Here is a 19,431-nt window from a genome sequence, read left to right as displayed (position 1 = left end):
TTAATGTCTGTCTGCAATTTATTGAACTAAAATCAATCAGCTATAACAGAAGTGATTTGGAAGGGTCCTTAGCTTTTGAAAATTGGTAATGTTCCCAAAAATCAAAAGGTTTGTCACAATTTCATGACATTTTAAAAGTCTTTTGCAAGAGTTGATTACTAAAAATCAGTTCAGAAACCCCTCCAATCAACCTGTAACAAGCAGAACAAGTCCACTTACTTCTTAGTTTTTGAGGTAAAAATGTACCAAGATTGGTACACCCTTTCTCAATGAAACTTTCTTCCCACTGCTCTATTTTACTGTTTACTGTCCATCCAACACAATGCCGAGCTGACAACTGCTCAGGCTTTTGGCAGACTGAAGTCATGGCTCCATGATATGGGTGTTCCTCCTGCACACCGTGGAGTGCCACATGCAAACTACTCACTCTACCTATAAAATTCTGTAAGCACTGGGGAGGCATAAATTAAAAATGTGTGTTTACACATATGCGTAGTCTGTAGAATATCTAATGAACAAAAAAAGGTAGCTTGAGCAGTATATTTTTAACCTCAAAGTCTAGTGTTATTCTTCTGTCTGACATTATAGGGCAGTATAAGGATGTTGAAAATAGGCATGAAGGGTTCATTTGCTGTAAGTGTCATTCACAACTGCTGAAGAATACTGGAAAACTAGGGGAGTGGGAAATGCTCACATGCATGTGTTTACCGACACACATTTGTTCGTGTGTAGGTCTAGAAGTTTCAAAAGGAAACAAGAGGGTTATCTCAAGAAGTTCTGGGGGAATCAACTCAAAAAGAGGTTTGTCACAATGCAAAGAGGCTGCAGGGAGTTTAGCTCTGTACGTGCAAAGAGGAAATAAAAAGTTATCCATAAAAAAACCCAAAATGCCTTCTGGGGGAAAAACCTGCTGATTTTGGGTCAGTTAATTTTTTCTAGTTTGAAACTGCAGCATGATTTTGATAGGTGGCTGAGGATGTCATGCTGAGAGTTACTGAATATTTGTTTGTTTTTATTCTCATCTTAAGAAGACAATTCACTTTAAGCTATTTAAATGCCTAGGGACATTGTTTAACTTTTAAATGTTTATTCTACTACCTGTCTCCTTTCACTAACAAGGAATGCTGATTTAGTTGGGCTTATCTACTTCTTTTCTCCATCAGTAAAGCTGAGTTGTGTATAGATGTGCCCTTATTTCTTACTATTGGATGCCTCAGAAAAATAAATACTTTATAGTTTTGGGGACTGACCATATGAAGTCCAGATAACTAAAGAAAATTTCATTATCGGTAGCAAGGGGAAAGTTTATACAGGTTTAGTGAAGCATCCTCTGGAGATGACTCATTCTTGGAGAAGACAAGCATATTTCTGCTGAGTCACTTACTTTAGTTATATAGAAAGCTTTTTTCTCTTTTCTAGCAAATCAGATAATTGTTTACAATGTTTTATCTCCACAGATGTTCTAATGCCATATTTGCATTCTTGGTCCTTCTAGAAGACCTGATAGTTTTCGTCTTTCCTTCATCATAATTTCAGCAGCTGTTAGTATGATATTCAGATATAATTGCTGGTCTCAGCTTCACCAGAAGATTCACTCTAAAGCTTCCTGCTAGGTTTTTGCTTGGATGAAACTGTTTGTTATTTTTCTAAAGCCTAACTGATTCATGCTGTTACTGAAGTTCTGTTAGAAAAATGAGGAAAAGAGTTCATTTTAAAGGTTTAATAGTTCATTTTGGGGTGCCTATGCTTTTACAAATTTCCATAAGTAATAGATATCCTAACATTTGACTGTATCCTCACTCCATGTCTTTTGCAATGATAACTTGTAAAAATACACAGTGTTGACCTTAAGAGTCTTTGAATACAAACATACCCTATGTGTTATGACACAATTAAACCTTTAGCAAATAAGAATGTGATTGCATAGTCAACTTTAGTCCTTACTTCTGACTTCTGCTAGGTTCTGCCTTCTGCCCTCAGGCATGATTCCTTGCCCACTTTCCTGAGTCAACACCACAGCTTGAGTAGATGTGCAAGTAGCAGATGAGAGAGCTAATAAAACTCAGACCTGTGTATTTTTGCAATGTAATAATTTCTTTTGTTTCGTCAGAAATAGCTCTCACCTGGATCAGCTCTCAGAGCAGCTCACCATTGTTGTGTCTAAATTGAAAGCCATCCTCAAGGATAAAATACTAGACCAAACACGGGCGTTAAAGGTACATCTCTCTGCTCTGATAATACATACACATATAGCATAACAGGCTGCCATTCATCAGTTCTACATGCTAACTCTGAAGCTGTGTCATCCAGGCAGTCAGTGGTTTTCGTTGCAGCTTAAGTCCATAGTCTGAATACTCCTCTGCCTCTGTCACTGCCTGTGGGCAGCTTGCACGGGTTGCTTCCAGGGCGGTACCAGCAACCAGCCATTTCTTTTTATGGCCCTGGGGTTTCAGATACCTTCCCGTGCCCATAAATTCAAGGACGCTGACGTCAGCTGGTGGCTGTACTGAGGAGGCCCCACCTGTAGCTGGGATCGTCCTTCATTTACGAAACAGGCATTTATAGAGAGTGGCCTTTTGCAGCTGCGTGCTGGTACTCGCTCTGCAGCTACAGAAGAGCTACAGGTATGTAACCAGCAGAACTTTGCTCACCAGCCAAGGCAGAACTGTGCCTTTCAGCTCAAGCAAATCCTCAAACCATGCCTAGGGTTTCAGCGTCACAAAACAGAACTACTGGAAAATGGTAGGTTATTTTTGTGAAAACTTGTGGCAGAAATAAAAAATAATTTTTAATAACATTTTCCTGTGAAGTTTTCAAACTGTGAAAGGTTTATGATATGATGTCTTAAAAGACAGAAAATGTGAGAAAATACATTGTTAAGAAAAAAGACAACCTTTCATTGAAAGAAATGCAAGATTTTGGTGAGTGCAAATGAAGAATATGCTCTGTTGTTTTGTAATTGTATCAGACCTGTGTATTTGAAATGCTGAAAATCATTGAAACTGGTGAGCGTCAGTGAATTGAAAGGAAGGACCCGTCAGATTCGGAGTCTTTGTGATACCACTTCTTCCTGAAGGCTTTGTCTTGATTTTTGTAATACGACTTCTCCTCAGCTTTGTTACTATGTCATAACTTTTGTGTGCCTGGGCCCTAGAACTCTCAATTAGTTAGGAGATATACCATGTTGCTATTATGGTTTTTATGTTGCTATTAGTTTGTATACTGCTCCAGTGCTTTCTACTTAGACTCCTAATTACCAGCGTTTCAAAACTTACATGTAAGAATTAATCTTTATTAGAATAGACTAACTGGAACATTAAATTTCTCCCCTTATACTTTAAATAAAATTGTTTATAAGGCTGTGTATGAGTCTGAGATACACATATAAACACAAATTTAAGGGTTGTAAAAGAACAGTTTCACTGGTAAGCCTATAATTATACCATTTTTTTTCCTCTCTTTTGATTTGTAAGCAGTTATCTGTGAGATTCTTGTTGATAACATCATGCCTTTATTCTGGGCTTGAAAAATACGACATCTATAACTGTTGGCCTGAGGTGGTTACAAAAATGAAGTGGGGAGCTCCTCATAGCTTGAGCAGAGGCAACTACTTGCTGACCCTCCATATCAGACCAACCCAAATCCTGCTGCTGAAACTGGGGGAGGTTTAGGCATGAAGAGGGAAGAGAGGCAGCCTCATCTTTCACTGACTTTAGAGGCTAGCTGGTGATGAGTACCTCAGTGGGCACTGAAAGGGCAGAGGTCTTTCAGTTTCTTCCAGACCCAGGGCAGTCTGTCTGCTGCAAGGTGTCTTTTGCCGTCCTGTCAGGCATCTCTGGACACTGAGGTTCTCTTTGTTTCTGTTGCCTTGGGATTGCTTTATGTATAAATCCTTCATCAACACAGCTGTATTGGCAAAGAAGTTAAAGAAAAATAAATCCTACCCTATGTGGATATAATTTTAGTAAGAAAAGATTGGTTGCAACTATTATGGGGAAAGAGGTATTAATTTTGTTCCAGAAAATTATATTGCTATATAGCAGAACAGGAGTTTTTATTGACAAATGTTGTGTATTCACTGTTCCGTTTTCTAGTGATCTCATGCTCTAACATTTTCCATTAATGTGAGTCCGGGGGGAAACTTCCCTGAAATGCTAGGACTCTACTGTGTTGATACTGTTTCCAAAAATATTGCAAAATAAGCAGCTGCTTATATATTCCTCTAAACTGAGGTCCCAGGGATAAGAAAATCATACTGTATGATATCTCATATAATTCACTGGCTATGAAGAAGAAGACTTCAATCTGTCAAAAAATACCTCCCAATTTTTGTAGCTAATAATACCTTATGAAATCATGATTTTAAAAGCAGCAAAGAATGATTATGAGTATTTTTAAAAATTCACTTTTTTTTTTTCTGCGTAAATCTCCTATAGACTGTTCTGAAGCATCTGACAAGACCAGGATAGTTAAAAATAGTGATCATGTCATGTCTTGTGGCTTGCCTCCATGGTCAACTGGTTTCATGTCTCAATTCATTGAATCTGAATTCCAGTCTAAATCATGATTCCAATATTCATAATCAAATAGTCCAGTGTGGAAACATATGCATATAGGTGCTGCAGTTTAATATTGTCAAGAATTAATATTAGCATGCAGGAGGTTATGAAGCTCTGCTTCTGTCTTTGGAACAGTAGTAGTGAGTGAATTTGCTGTGGAATATGCAGAAACATAATATAAAGACCTTGCATATTGAAGCAATTGGCAAAACTTTAATCAATGGGCCTGTATTTTTGCCATAAAAAGCATTATAATATGAAAGTAAGACAAATGTAATACCTGTTAGTAATAAAAAAAAAAGAAGTAAATTCAGCAAATACTTTATTCATTGAAAACTGTCCTGTAAAATTATATGGTAATACATAGTAATAACTTCTTGATATATTGCTATATTTAGATGAGGAAAGGGAGTGTGTTGCTGAATACTTATAAAATAATGGTTGATACACATGTACTTAGCATAATACAAATATTTATGCTGTGCTGTGCTTTTTTGTTTATAATTTGTTGCCTTTAAAATATTTGTTGTTAAAATCAGGCACTTGGAAAATTTATGCCAATTAAACATATTGGCATTTGGGCTTTTCTGCTTAGTTGATGTTAATCTTTCAAGTCTCTGTCACACAAAACTGAATTGAATGTCATCTATTTAGGTCTGGTGGATTGAAAAGTAAACTGGAAGGAGCATTTTGTTTTTATTACGCTCATCTTAAATAGGCTCTTAACCATGTTTATATAATGGGTTTTATTAATTCCCAGTTAACCCAGCAGATAACTGACTTAAAACACTCCCCTATTTTGAAGCTGGTTCACCTGGTTTTAGAGGAAAGCTTTCGTATGGCATTGAATTAGGTTTGACAGAACCACAGTTAGATGAGTTCTAGGTGGTCAGCTTTAGAAGTGGTGAGGGAATTTGAGCTTCATGTCCCTGTAACTTGCATCTCTGTAGATAGAGTCACTGTTGTAAACCCCAAAGGGCTGTGTTGTAACAATGCTCACCAGGAAGAGGTATAGGCTTCCTTGTATAATCATCATTTTTTCTGTCTCTCAACCCATATGTGTTTTCTGGTTGACTGGCTAGCAAGTCCTAATCCTGCATTTGACATTGTCTCTTCATATGAAAATAATTGATGTCACACATTTAGTTTGACATAACTTATACGGAGCCACCACCAAGTAATGTACTTCACAGATTTAAAAAAAAATGACAGGTTCTTATTCAGCAAAATCTGCAATCTCTATGTACAACCATGAGCCAAAACCTGAGCCATGATATCTGTGCAGCTATGGCCATAGAGCAGTAGGGTGAAAGCTCTGTATTGACTTACAGAGCCTTTAGGAGCTCAGATGTCAGCTACCCAGCTGCATGCCACCTCAGGGGGACTGTGTGCACTGCTCTGAGGGTTGGTTAAGATGGCACATACCAAGAGCAACTCTTGTTCTCATGAGCTATGTCTACTGTGCTTGTTTTAATGTGGGATAAAATGTTGCACTGAGGTAACGACCAGAACATGCAGTAATAGGAGATCCAGTCTGGTTGTCTTCTGGCTGCAGTTCGAATGGTTGGGATACAAGTTCGTATTTGTGTTTTGGAATGGGGTACACCTTCATGTGCCAACAGGTTGCAGCTGTTGGTCCTGCTTGCATCATGGCAATGTCAAAGTGGCTGATTTGGGACAGACAGGCTGCATACACTCCTTCTCAGAAGGCCCCAAATCTCAAACCATTAGGCAGAAGAAAATTTGTAAGCTGATGAGCAGCAACCATTCACTTGCTAGAGGGAGAATTATGTACTTGCCCCTGCAACATGGCCTATCTTTAATGTAAATAGCTGGGTTCCACGCAAATTCCCCAGTACACAGAACAGTTGGCATTCAAGTCTGCTACAAAGGTGGCTCTTATTCACAGCATTTGAAATGCAAAACACTGCCACCATCCTGTAGGTACTGTTTACACTATCACTGTCACTCAGCAGCAGCAGTAAGGAATTATGTAGCAGAATTTTACTAGGCTGTATGAGAATGAGGAAAGGGCTTGAAATTGCCTCTCATCACACAGCAATAGACACAGTATAATAGGCCGGAGGAAGAAGGAGGGAGGAAGAAGGATGACTTCTGTTACTCCTACCTGGAAATTTTCACTTGCTTCTCTATACTTTACCCCCCTATCAATGCATCTCACTAATACACAATGGCAAGTCTTCATTTTTCAGTTTTACTGTGTAGAAAATGCATTCTCACAGAGAATCCTGAGCTATTCTATTCTGAAAGCACATGAAATATTTCTTAATCAAGAGTGGACAGGGGATGAAAGGGGTTGACTTAAACTTTTAGCTGTATATCTGAATGTTTAGCAACATCTTCTGAATACACATCACAGCTGGCAACGCAATCTGTAAGTCTCAGTGTGATTGCTTGGTAGTCTGTGCTATGTACAGACAAGCAGAGTATCTCCTTTCCTGTGGGTGTGAAAGGCTCACACTTTGGCAGATGAACTGAAAACCATGACAGCACACTCAGGGATAACTGCAAGACTGATGTCACTCAGCACTATCCCAGTTGCTGTCAGACTTAGAAATGACATTAGCAGTCTCTTTTCACATAGACCCTTTCCCTGGAGGCTGGTTGCTACAGGTTTTTGGAAAAAGATTTGGAGGCAAGTTAAAAAGTCTCTCAAAAGAAGTCCCAGTTTCCTGTTTAGAGTACAGATGCTACCACTGTGGAAAAAGGGACCTTCGCCTTCTTCCTGATTGTACCTTTGCCAATATACTCTTGACATCATATGTTTAATTTCTTCCAACAAACATCAGAGCACAATATTTAATAATAGCACTTTTAATTCCAGAAGAGCTCAAGGTTCTCCACAGGAGAAAGACATTCTGTGCTTCTCCTTTTACAGATAGAGTGGTAGAAATCCAAAGAAGTAAAGTAAATTGCCAAGATCCATATTCATGATAAAACTGGAAAGGGAGCAGGGCCAAACCTTAAGCCAGCCTCCTAATGAAAGACTTTCTATGTCTTCCATCTCTATAAAGGTTTCCCCGGTTTTTTTGGGGGGAGGTACTTCCCAGTGTGTGTGTTTACAACACCAACTATGGGATTACATTGTGTGGGGAGTTGGGTTTTGCTAGGCAATCTCACTGGTGCCACTGGTGCTTCTCCTCCCTCCATGGCCTATGCATAAATCAGTATGGATAATTTATGGCTTGCAGGTGGGAGTGCAGTGTCTTCTGTGCAAGCAGGATACATGGTCATGGAGCAAGAAATGGATGGCAAAGATGCAGCTCCTGCAGGAAAGAGTGAGACAGGAATCAGAAAGCTCAGGCTCCAACCATCAGGCCTCTGCTGCACCTCCGGAGATTTGATTTTCCCAGAGCAGGGCAATACAGGCAAATGCAATATTGAGATCTGTCCCTCTGAAAGCCAAGTACAGTGGTGTATGCCCTTGTACAGTGATCTTAAATTTAACCACACCTTCCATTCCAAATTGGCATCCCTTTTTAAAAGGTCACTTAGAAAAGGCAGGCAAAATAATGTAAATACAAAGAGTTAAGCATTGTGGGTCATGGCGGCATGCTGAAGTGAGAGAAAGGACTGGAAAAGGATGGGCACTTACAGCTGGGCACTCAGTGAGGGATTTTGAGGTATTTGAACTTTAAAATTGGCAGAATGGATGGCCAGAATGATTTAACACTTTTATTCTTAATTTAAACCTTAGAAATGAATTTTTAAAATACTTTGTGAGAAAAACAAAGGATGAGAGAATTGATATATGGGCTACCACTTCTGTCTGTGTCAGCGTGTGTGACTCCAGCCTCATGTTCCTGACAGTATCTGGAAGGATTTGCTTTAGTGGGCTAAAGGTTCTGTTGAGAGCAGGTGCAGTGTGTGGGCAGAACATTTATTTAAACTGTGAGCTTTTGAAAATAACAGTGAGAAAAGTACCCAGTGAAGCTGTCAGTAGGACTGTGCTGTGCAGTGTTCTGCCACGTTCTGGGCATCATGACTGTTTTGGGGTGGAGACGGAGAGCTGTGTAAATCACCTGTGTGCGCAAGAAGAGGGTGACTGCTCTTTGCTCAGTCAAGCCAAGTGAAATGTATTCTGCAATTGTGCCATAGGATAAGAATCTTTCTGCTCCTGCTTCAGGCCAGGAAGGCCCTAGTGGCACATGTGTGAGAAGGAAAGATAAAGGGGGCCTTTGGCCAGAGAATTGCATTGCACCACAGTTTGAAATAAACTTACATTCTGAAGATGCAGATCATTTAGCACCAGCATATGAAAAGAACCATTTATTGAGATAAGGCACTTGCAGAGACTGTCAAAATGACAATGGCTCCTAATTCAGCTTGTGTGGAAGGGCTCTCCTGACCTGTGGGACAGGTGCCTCTACCCAAGCAGCTATTTCTCCTCCACCACAACTTGCTGCTGTGTGCAGCACTTGTTCCTGGTTCACCAGCCTGCTGTCCTGTGGTCATAGCTCCTCCAGGAACCACCCAGTACCAGGGCTTTCGCTGCTGGTGCAGGACGCAGGAGCTGTTGTTGCTGGTATGCACCGCTGAGAGCAGTGCCCAAGCAAATGGATCCACAGGTTTGGTTGGAAGGTGTGACTAATGCAGCACTGGGGTCTTACGAGACTAACTGTATTATCCTCTCTTCTTAGAAGCTACACTAGGACAGAGTGCTTTCTTTGTGAATATACTAGTTATATTCACTTCGTGAATATACTGTGTTAATACTACCTGAAAATATGTGTTGCACGTCCCTGCCTCTTTTTATCCTGAAAAGAAGTTTCACCATTTTTTGGCTAGTCTTCTGGTATTATTTAAGTAAGTTGATATTATTTAAATAAAACTCTTAAACTTTTGAATAAAGTATGATTTATAGTAAGCCTTATATTACTAAAATGCCAAGCAGTTGAAGCCTTTTATGTATCCCTTTTCCAGCTACTTACCTCTCTATGCTTTGATCAACTACACCTGGCAAGGCTTAAAAAAAAAACCACCCTGAAAGTTTCTGAGGAAATAAGGATGTTTCATCCTAGGTGCTGGAAACTACACAATCCCCTTTGGAAATGTGCAATTATTACTTCAGTGAAAACCCCAAACCCCACAAAATTTGCTTATTTAATTTTTTACTCACCTTTACCTTCAGAGTTCCCCACCCTCTGGCACATGAATTAATGTTCATGTCTGAGCTGAAGGACTGAAGAAACAGTTTCCATTTCCATTTTTCCCCCAGCAGCCTTATAACTTTTGCTAACTCATTCAGCTCCATAAGAAGTATAGGAGGGGTGGCAAGTCACCACCTGTGTGCAATATCCTGTGTTAGTTTGGTTACTTTGAATACTGCATTAGGAAAATAGTGCTTCCTTTAGTAAACCCACTCACTACTTACTTTGGGACAACTCTGTTAAAACTGGTGTTAGAGTTGAAGAAGAAACACCTGCCAAGAAGGTGAGGTCTAGTATTTATTTTTATTTTAGAATTTCAGGTCTTTCATTTATGAAGACCTCATTACTTGAAAACATCAAGGAGGCCCTCGTGTCACATAATGAACCTCTGACAGTACTGTTACCTCAGAACATGTGATTCTAATAAAAATGCAAATGGTGGCAGGGAAATATTTTTTAAAGCTGCAAGCTCCTCCTAGAATAGTTAGCTGTGTTGATTTATGTATGTTTATACATGCACATGCCTTGGGACTGTTACTGTCTCCAACTAGAGAAGAAAAGCAGTGTGATTCATGCATGGACATCATAACAACTGTACCTGAAAGGTGAAGTCCTGCTGCTATTGCAAAGGAGTTGGTCTAAAGGAACTCCAGATTTACTTTGTGTAACAATTAAAGGTGGCAACTCAAGTATTCTGTTTATTCCAGAAAAGAAAACAGTACATGATGTGTACAACTTAATGAGTGATTATAAAACAGTACTTACACTTTTCAGTAAGTTGAAATGTGTTACGTGTCACTTAATGCGTTCCTCAGCATCGGCAGTCTGAAGATAAATGTGAAAATCAGTCAGAAACACCACTCAGCTCTTAGGAATTTAAGTACATTGGCATACGCATGCCCTGGAAAACAAGTTTTCCTTGAGTGTTCACAAATATGGTTTGAAGCTCACTTGTGCTAGGACACTGAAGGATTTATCTCACCTGTGTAACGTGCAGAAAAGGGGACTGAATTGGTTGCCGTGCTCCACTGGCCACTTTGGAAAATACAAACTCTGATTATTTAGTTGGTTTGGTAGAATTTTTATAACATGTTTATTGCGAAAACCTGTAGGCTTTCAAGCAGTATTACTCAGTAGTGCCCAGGGTGCTTTATGCTACCACCTTACAAGTGAGTCTGCCCCAAAATGACAACACAATACTTCTGGTTTCAGCTTTCTTTCCCCTTTGGACTTCTGAACCTTTAGGATTTGCTCTGCTTTGTGAGGTTTCGCTGTAGCCGCAGGGTCTAGATTTGTTTTAGCAGAGGTTGAGATGGTTGCTTGATGGTAATTCCCTCTAAGAGCTGGAGCTGAACCAAATTGGCGGCTGTCAGGAGGAGGAACGGGACTATCACCCCTCCATCCAGCCATACCTCTGGGAGATCATCGTGCCACAGCTTCTGCTGTCCCCTCAGATACGACTTGAAATTTAAACAAACAAAGCGATTTATAGCCCAGTCCCTCTGGCTAAAGCTCGCACCCACCCTCTTCTCCCTTCAGGCGTCCTCCCCATATCGGAGGAGAGGGACACCACCGCCGCGGCCCCCTCAGGACCCGCCCGGTGGGCGCCGGAGCGCGGCTGCCGCCCGGCTCAACGCTTGCGGCGGGAGCGGGAGCGCCGAGGGGTTAATCCGGGTGTGCCGCTGGGGAGCGGTGCGGGAGGGGCCGTGCGGGAGGGGCGTGCCCGGCGCTCCCGCACCGCGGCGGCGGCCGAGAGCCCCCTCAGTGCCGCGGGCGCGGGGCTGGAGGCTGGGCGGCCTCGGCGGGACACCGCGGGGTACGGGCTGTCGGCGGCGCCGCCGAGGGTACGGGCACCATGCCGGGCAGCGACACGGCGCTGGCCGTGGACAGGACCTACTCGGACCCGGAGCGGCACCGGCGCCGCAAGACGAGGGTAAGGCTGGGAGTGAGTGAGTGAGGGCGGGCGGCCGGGGAGGCGAGGGTGGCGGGGCTGCCCGGTGGGTGCCGAGCTCTGAGGAGCAGCCGCCAATGAGGTGTCCACGTTTTGCTAGGTTAGCGATCCATAGGGAAGTTTTTTTTCTATGTGCTTCTTTCGTATTCCTAGTCTGAGTACTCTTTGGTATAGGAAAATTAAATTAAATCAGCTGTTGACATAATAGAAACCAATGTTTAAGATATATCCACAGTCGAAACTAGTTGGACACCAGTAATAGAGAACTTACTCACCAAAGTCAACAGCGCTGATGATTTAATGCGTTGACTCTGTATCTAGATCACAGTGGTGAATACTGGAGTTTGGGGTTTGTTTCTCAAGGTTTGTTTAATAAACTGTGGAGCAGGTGATTCTATCTGGCAGCAGAGAATGATTACGATTCCCTTTATGAAGTTACCTAGAGAGGGCTGTGGCAGGGATGGAAACTGACAGAAAAGGTGCACTTGTGTGCTAGGGTCAAAGTAAAAGTATACTGTATATCCATGATGTATGACTTTATGGGATAGTTTTTCTTATAGTCTGCTGGTAAGTTCATCTTTCTTTGTCTTATTATTTTGATGCTTTGTTCATTATATATATGTATATATAAACATAAACGTGTATGGGCAAAGCTTGCGATCCTTTCATGTATTTAGTAGCATTTGTGGTAAATGACTTGTTGATGAAGGCGCTTCACTTTCTAGTTAATGCACAGATTTAAAATCCTTACCTAAATGCTTACCTCAAACAGGTGTACAAGAACTGCCTCTTTCTTCCCAACCACTGCAGAAAGATACAAAAAAAGGTTACTGTAGCAGACTTGAGATAGTGGAAGACATTCTCTTATCTATGCTGAGATCTGGCATCTGGCAATAAATGAGCTTTCTGGTTTGAAATGTAAGGATCAGCTATTTGTGAAGGAAGATCTGTTTTGGGAGGTGAGAGGGGAAAAGGTTTTTGGTTTTTGGGGGAGGTTATTTTCCTGTACTGCACATTAGCAGTATTTTCCATCCCTCCAGCCCATTAATTGACAGTGCTGGAAAGGAGATGGCATACTTCAGATTGTTTCAGAATAATGAAATGTTTTAAAAATAGGTAGCCCTGTACTCTGTAGCATTACTACTGGAGCCTACAATGCTCTTCACAGTCCAAGCTGGATGCACATGTGAGTCATAAGGGAGTTAAACATGTTACGCATTTCCTTTGTTTTTCTCTTTGAAAGTTGAACTGAATAGGTTTTCCTTCATTGATCTTGCTGTAAGAATAGTGTGCTACCTAGCAAACTGTGGCCATGGAGAAAAGTTGCATATCTTTGTAATATTTGGCATATTAAGAGTTAAACTCTACTCTGTAGTCTAGTTGATCTGCTTAAAAGCATAAAGCATCATGGATAATGCCATGTTGATTATTGTACTTGTGTATTGAATTTTTTTTTAGTCTGATGTTTAAGACAATTTTGTAAAAGCATTGGTCTTCTGTCTGATTTAGGATTTCTTTTAACCAAGATTAGCCTCTCCTTCCCTTCCTGTGATCATGAGAACTGGAAATATAACTCTGTACAAGTTTAGAGTTGTATGTAATTGTGATGCTCCAGAGTTTGGGCTTTATGAGTTGTGTCAGATATCACAGAACTTGTAATACAATTGCTAAAGTAGTAGCAGCAGGTTATGTGTTCCAGATGATTGTCAGAGCCTTGCATTAAATCTATTTGTCCTTAGTCCAGACAAATAGGAAATTTTCCTGTGTAAACTGACTGGATGACTTTAACATTTCTCTTACTGCTTTAACCAGGGGGATGGAAATGGTCAGGCCCTGGAGCAGTAAAAACTGGTGGTATTATGTAGGAAAAAAGGCAAGAAAGCAAAAGCTATTTTTTGTTTAGAGACAGAATAAAAATCATCAGAGCAGTTGGAGTTATAGCTGCCATTTCCCAACAATAATGGAGAGAAACAACACAGTGCATGAAGACAGCAATACAGAGCTGGTGGCAGGGATGCACAGAGAACCTGAACAGACTAGGGAGACTTGTTATGTGAAGGACGCCTTGGAGCTGGCTTTGTCAGCAGGATAGGACATAAAGTAAGTAGGGTTTGGGGAAAAGAGAAGTGTCAAAGTAGTTGCTGGATCTCATAGTCTGTATGACGTAGACTACTGAGTCCAGTTTTTAGGTGGGCAGGTTTTAAAGAACTTCTCCAGCCCTTGTCTTTCAGGCCCAGCCAAGGATTTTTTTTGTGAGAAAGTAATGCTTTCTCTATGGACAGGCAAAATAAGAGTTCCAAAATTGCTGCTGTATGTACTGAAGGAAGGCATCATAAAATACAGTTTGCAGGAGTTCTAGAAAAATTTCCTGTGAATATAGCCTTCTGAGTTTGTAAATGGTAGTGTGTGAGTGGAAAGGAATTTAAAAATTTCTACTCCAGCCAAAAAGCGTCTTCAGTGTATAGCAACAAGTCTGTTCAATGCCTTCTTCTTTGAAGCCATTTGAAGTATAAGATATCCTGGACTCTGCTAATAACTCTCCAAGGAACCATATGTCACACTTCATGCGAAGTTCCCTGTGGCTGAAAGAGAGAAAATACTGTTGAGTCGTTCTTAACACAGGGGAATCATTGTTGCTGCTGAAGGCCAAATGTTTTGAGGGAGAGGCCGTTCTATTCCTTGGATGAATCACAAGAGAGCCAAGCAATGCTGTGCACGGCAGCACTGAGTGGGGCATAAAACCTCTATTGCTTGAGGTGTAATGGTATTAGTGCCTTACAGATCTGCCTTATTTGGTGGGTATAGATTTAAAGCCACATGGCTTCCTCGTTTCTGGAAAATCATCCATCTCCAGCTTTAGGAGAGGTGCCCTTCCAGGACACTTTTCTTGCCTCTCCTTGCCATTAGTATCTTGTCACTATAATCTGGATTACTGCAGCTCGCTCTGGTGGCACAGGTGGAATCAGTGTCGACAGTACAGCCGTGCACAATGTTTCAGATCCTCTCTGCTAATGCCAGTTGCTGCAGCTTCACTGTGCTTCAAATCCGCTAGTAGTTGATTCCTGCAACACTTCGAATACAAATCCAAATCTTTCAAAATCAAGTACTAAGCTATGAAGTAGGACAAGATTTGGGAACAGGGGTTGCATTTTTAGTTGTCATGCACCAAGTGCAGCTCTTGCTGGAATTTGAACACAGCTTGCAGGATAGCTAAAAAGTGTCATGCCTCTCTCTTAAGGGATTTATTTTTGCAGTAAGCACTGTGAGAGACTCGGGTGTTTAGACTCTGGCTACACTATTTCTTGAGCAGGAAGTCCATGTGGAGGTCTATGCAATTGCAGTAGTTACCAAACGAACCTGGATGTGCTAACTTGTGCCTCATTGTGTTGACTTCTGCTTCCAGAGCATTGTGTCAGGACTGCCTTTCAAGGCTCTATTAAAGCTGTCATCTCTGAATGCTCACCAGGTTATCCTATTTAGACCTCAGAAACCTGTGTACACAATTCTTTTTTTTTTCTTTTCCTGCTGATCGGGACGTTGCTCTTCACTCTTGATCTCTTACCCATTACTGAATAAAAATCTTCCACGTTTCATCAGGATTATGAATTTATATGTATAGCTATGTAGGAGAAAAATCGTTTTCCAGCACAACTAAACCACATGGGATCCTTTACCACATCCCATCAGAAGTCTATGCAGAAGCCTACTTTAACAAGTGCCAGATGCGTTAGAGAGAGATGCAGGAAGGTCACAATTAATTTCTTGCACACTGGAGCCTATTCAGAACTCTCTATTTATTAATGGAAGACACATTTAAAATTATAAGAATCCTTCCTTTATTTAAAACAAAAAAACCCACATTACCTGAAACAGATGTGGTTTATTTAATACCAAATAGAGAATTTTAATTTCAATCTTCTTGTTCTTTCAGCCTTAGTGAGACTAGCAATAGTATTAGTGTTTTGTGGATGATTTAATTCTTACATGATCACATATACAGAAGGCTTACATTAAAAAAAATACAGAAATCCACTTGCTTTCTTCTGATGAAAAAACATTCTGTGGAATGTCTCATTTTCCATGTCTCTCTTATGATCCCTCCAATTCATCTTGTCAGTAAGGGCTGCAGATTTTTTAATAATCTCTCCTTGTATGTGTATCTTTCTAAGCCTCTAATCACTTTCATCATCTGTCTTTGAATTCCCTTTATTTCTTACAATCTTTAGTAGGTTTAGAGGAAATGACATAAAGGAACCTAAAAGGATTAAAAAGGAACAAACAAAAAACCCCCAAACAGAATACCCCACCAAAGCAAACAAACCAAACAACAAAAACCCACCACTCTACCCTAAGCAAAAAGCCACCCCACCCACAGTTTTAGCAGAAAGGGAGATTTAATCTCCTGGTGCTTTTTTAAATGCAAAACAAAGATCACTGTAGAAGGCATGCTTGTTCTGGGCTCTTGTGACTTGCAACCAAACCTCCCAATGTATTGCGCTCAAAGACCTTATGAAAACTTATCCCCACAGTTCCCTCAGGTTTTGACATACAATGAAAATAATTTGATGAGACAGAATATTGTGAAGATCTCCAAGCTTTGGTTTTAAATCCACAGTGTATTTAAAAATGTGTGAAACTTGTCAAAGAGTAGACTGCATGATGCAGGGGTTTGGGGAATAAGAGAGAGAAACCACAATTATAATGTGAACCCAAAAAGCCTGATTAGTTTGTTCGAAGTAAAGAAAAAGCTGTTTTGTTAATTTAAAACAGTAACTATGGTTTTGATTGCTTTGTCATTTTAGAACTATTTAAAAAACTGTAACTTCTTACTTTTTTTTTCCCCCTAATGACAGAAAGGAATTGTAGGAAGTTTCCAAAGTTGGTATCTTTTTTTTTGGTGTACTTTGAGTTTTGGGATTAAATACACCTAAAAGCTAAAAGTCACTGTTAGGTGTAATTTGTTCTTGTCAAATGAAACAAAGGGGAAAGTTGTTGCTGTACAGCTTAGGATAGCATTGCTGTGCTCCCCTGATCCTGCAAGGTGAGCCTCTTCGGTAGACTTTTAAGCCATAAAGATTTTGTTTTCACCCAATCCATCTTTTCCCTTACCCAAGAAGGAAGTTTTAAACAATAAGTAGAAGGGGGGATGCATCTTCTTTTTAAGGTTTAAGCTGATTTTAAGTTTGGAAGTTTTATACTTATACATAGTTTTTGGTCTCCACAAGGAAAATGCACATCTCTGAAGATTGCACATGTCTGTTCCTTTGCTGTGCTGTTGATCTGTTCTCACTGAAGTGGATGGTATTGCCTGCAGGACTGGGGCATCTGTTATCACCTTTTAAATGTTAGGTATATTAAAAGAAAAGTCACTGGGGGAAAATCACCAACCTTCTGATTTGCTTTCTTTTGAAGGACATGCAATCGTCCTTCTGTCAGGTTGCCAGTGGTGATGTTAGGGGATGCCAAGAGCTCTAGATCCCTGGCTTGCTTATTGTCATCTCCATAGGTCAGGCTTTCACTAGGCACCACCTGGCGCAAAGTCTGCTTAGAGGGTAAGCCCTTCAGGGTTTGGTGGATTTGACATCTAATATTGTCCAGGCTAAAAAGATTGCTACTGCAAATTGTCCCATTTTAGTTGTTTTGCTTTTGTCTTCACCCCCACAGTGAGTATGGTTTTGGGAAAGACTTGTGAGGGAGATGAATCATTATGTCACTCTGGGGAAGGGTGGAACCTAATTCTCCCTTTTTATTTATCTATCCAGGTGGAGAAACTTTTCTGAAGAGCATTGCACTATTTGCTATTGAAAGTTTTTTGCCCTTCCCTTAGTCTGAAACAGGGAGGATTAACATGCAAAGCCAAAAATCCACCTGCTGATCTAAAGCCTTCAGATATGGGACCTAGTATGTGATGGAATGCCTTGTGTGCACCCAACCTTTTCCAGACACTCAGCAAGTGAAAACCCCTTTAAGGCATATTTTTATATCATCATACATAATCTAAGCTTTAATTTAGGGACAAGGATGAGAGTGGAGGGATGTCTCTACAGGATGAGGTATAAAGAATACCTACAAATTGTGAACTGTGATTCTGTTACTGTAGAAAGCTGAAATGAGGCTTTCTGTTTTCCAAAAAAATTACAGAAAAGCTTAATATTGAGAGCTGGCCCATTTCATTATTGTTCTGTTTAGACATTACAACTGAATAAAATTCCAGAGGGCAGAAGATGTGGAAACTACTGCTATTAATATTTTCTTAGTTACCTCTGTATTGGACACTGAGACTATGTGTATTTGAATGGACCTTTGATACAAAGTATTTGGCATCAATTCTAGATACTTCTCAGTTAACCTTTACTACAGTAGGCATCTTTTCCTTGGCTTTTCCTATTTGTGTACAGTTTACTAACAGTTGCTTTCCTTTGTAAATTTTTCTCAGTAGCTCTGGATGAAGAAATTATGTGGGGATGCGAAGAATTGACACTGTGCTACTGAATGAAAATAAAAATGTGATCCAAGTAGTGCTGAATTAATTGGAAACTTTTGATTAACATCAGTGGCCTATGGAACCAATCTAACATGAATTAGAACAGCCTTATGGAAAATTCTCTGTGTATTAAGTGTTCTTTACAGGATGGTAGATGCTACTTGTAGTTCATGTTACAGTCTCATCTAGCTTAAACCAGGAGGGTGTAGGTGGGATTTTATCTTTGTTTTTTGCTTTGTAAATACATGTTCTTCCGCTGGGTTTGGCAAAAAATGTATGGAAACTTGTTTAGTTTCCTGGCAAAGGTTGTGATGAAAAGAGCAGCCAGGGTGTGTATATCTAAGGACTGCAACAATTTAACACTCTAATTACCTATGCCGTGTGATTGTTGGGGGGTTTTGTTAATAGGAGTATGGCTATCACATCCTTGGCTTCTCAAGCATTAAATGAGATTTCTTTTTTTTATTGCCTTGCTCATGCTGTGTTTAAAGGAAGCCTTTTCAGTTGAAGATGAAGCATTATGATGGAAGTTGGTGTTTTAAAGATACGGAAGACTGCAATGCTTTGGAGTCAGTTTATATGCACAAGAGGTGTTGATTTATAAGGTCAGAAAAAGCATTAAGCAGAGCTAGTAGAAGTCTTCCAATGTTAAAAAAACCCCTGATATTACCTACTACCACCAAAAAAGCGAGTGATACAGCTTACAGGAAATGTGAGGATTCAGTGCTTTGGGATCTGTGGATTAATGTTTTTAACTCTAAGGGAATTTCTAAGTGGGTTTTAAGTGCAACACTACAAGAATTACTGTTACAGGAAGAGAAGCCATGTTAGGGTTAGTTGATGTAGCAAGTTTCTCTGGTTTTACAGCATTCACTCCTTTTATTTCAAGTTATTCCAGTACATGTAATACAGAAATTACAATTCAGCTAGTGCTCATTGTTCAAATGCAAAATGATATAAATATGCAGAAAATATGCTGCTTTATACCAGAATGTCTGTACAGGTAAGTGCAAAGATCAAACTGGCAGACCAATTACAACTGACTCTTAACACTTTTCTAATTCAGGGCAGTACAGCTTAGTAGCATACTGTACTGTAAGTGTGCTGAGGACTTCTCAAGATTCATTGCTTCACGCTCCATTCCTAGGAAATTAATTTATAGCAAACGGGAGCTGGCTGTTTCTGGGGCTTTAGTGGCCATTGACTGTGTTTGGGATTATGGTAGACAAGAAGCTTTGGTTGAAGGCTGTGGACAACTGCAATGAA

The 19,431-nt window shown here is 40.3% G+C and overlaps 1 protein-coding gene across 5 annotated transcripts in view; it reads left to right on the top strand.

The window, feature by feature from the left end:
• TMCC3 (transmembrane and coiled-coil domain family 3) overlaps positions 1-19,431 on the top strand; it is a 152,509-nt gene that overhangs the window by 99,249 nt on the left and 33,829 nt on the right. The window contains exon 1 of one of the 5 annotated variants that reach the window (XM_027679894.1): positions 2,660-2,742. The exons of 3 other annotated variants lie outside the window; for them this stretch is intronic. In XM_027679894.1, coding sequence (XP_027535695.1) covers positions 2,740-2,742 — 3 coding nt within the window. In that variant the 5' untranslated portion in view covers positions 2,660-2,739. Of the gene's footprint in view, positions 1-2,659; positions 2,743-11,548; positions 11,664-19,431 lie in introns of those variants that run through there. One more of the 5 variants, XM_027679892.1, reaches the window with a different exon arrangement.

This window comes from Neopelma chrysocephalum, unplaced genomic scaffold (genome assembly GCF_003984885.1).
Source record: "Neopelma chrysocephalum unplaced genomic scaffold, ASM398488v2 Primary Assembly neopelma1_59, whole genome shotgun sequence".
Taxonomy (NCBI): Eukaryota; Metazoa; Chordata; class Aves; order Passeriformes; family Pipridae; genus Neopelma; species Neopelma chrysocephalum.
Note: the sequence above shows the minus strand (reverse complement) of the source record. Positions and strands in the feature narration are given on the sequence as shown.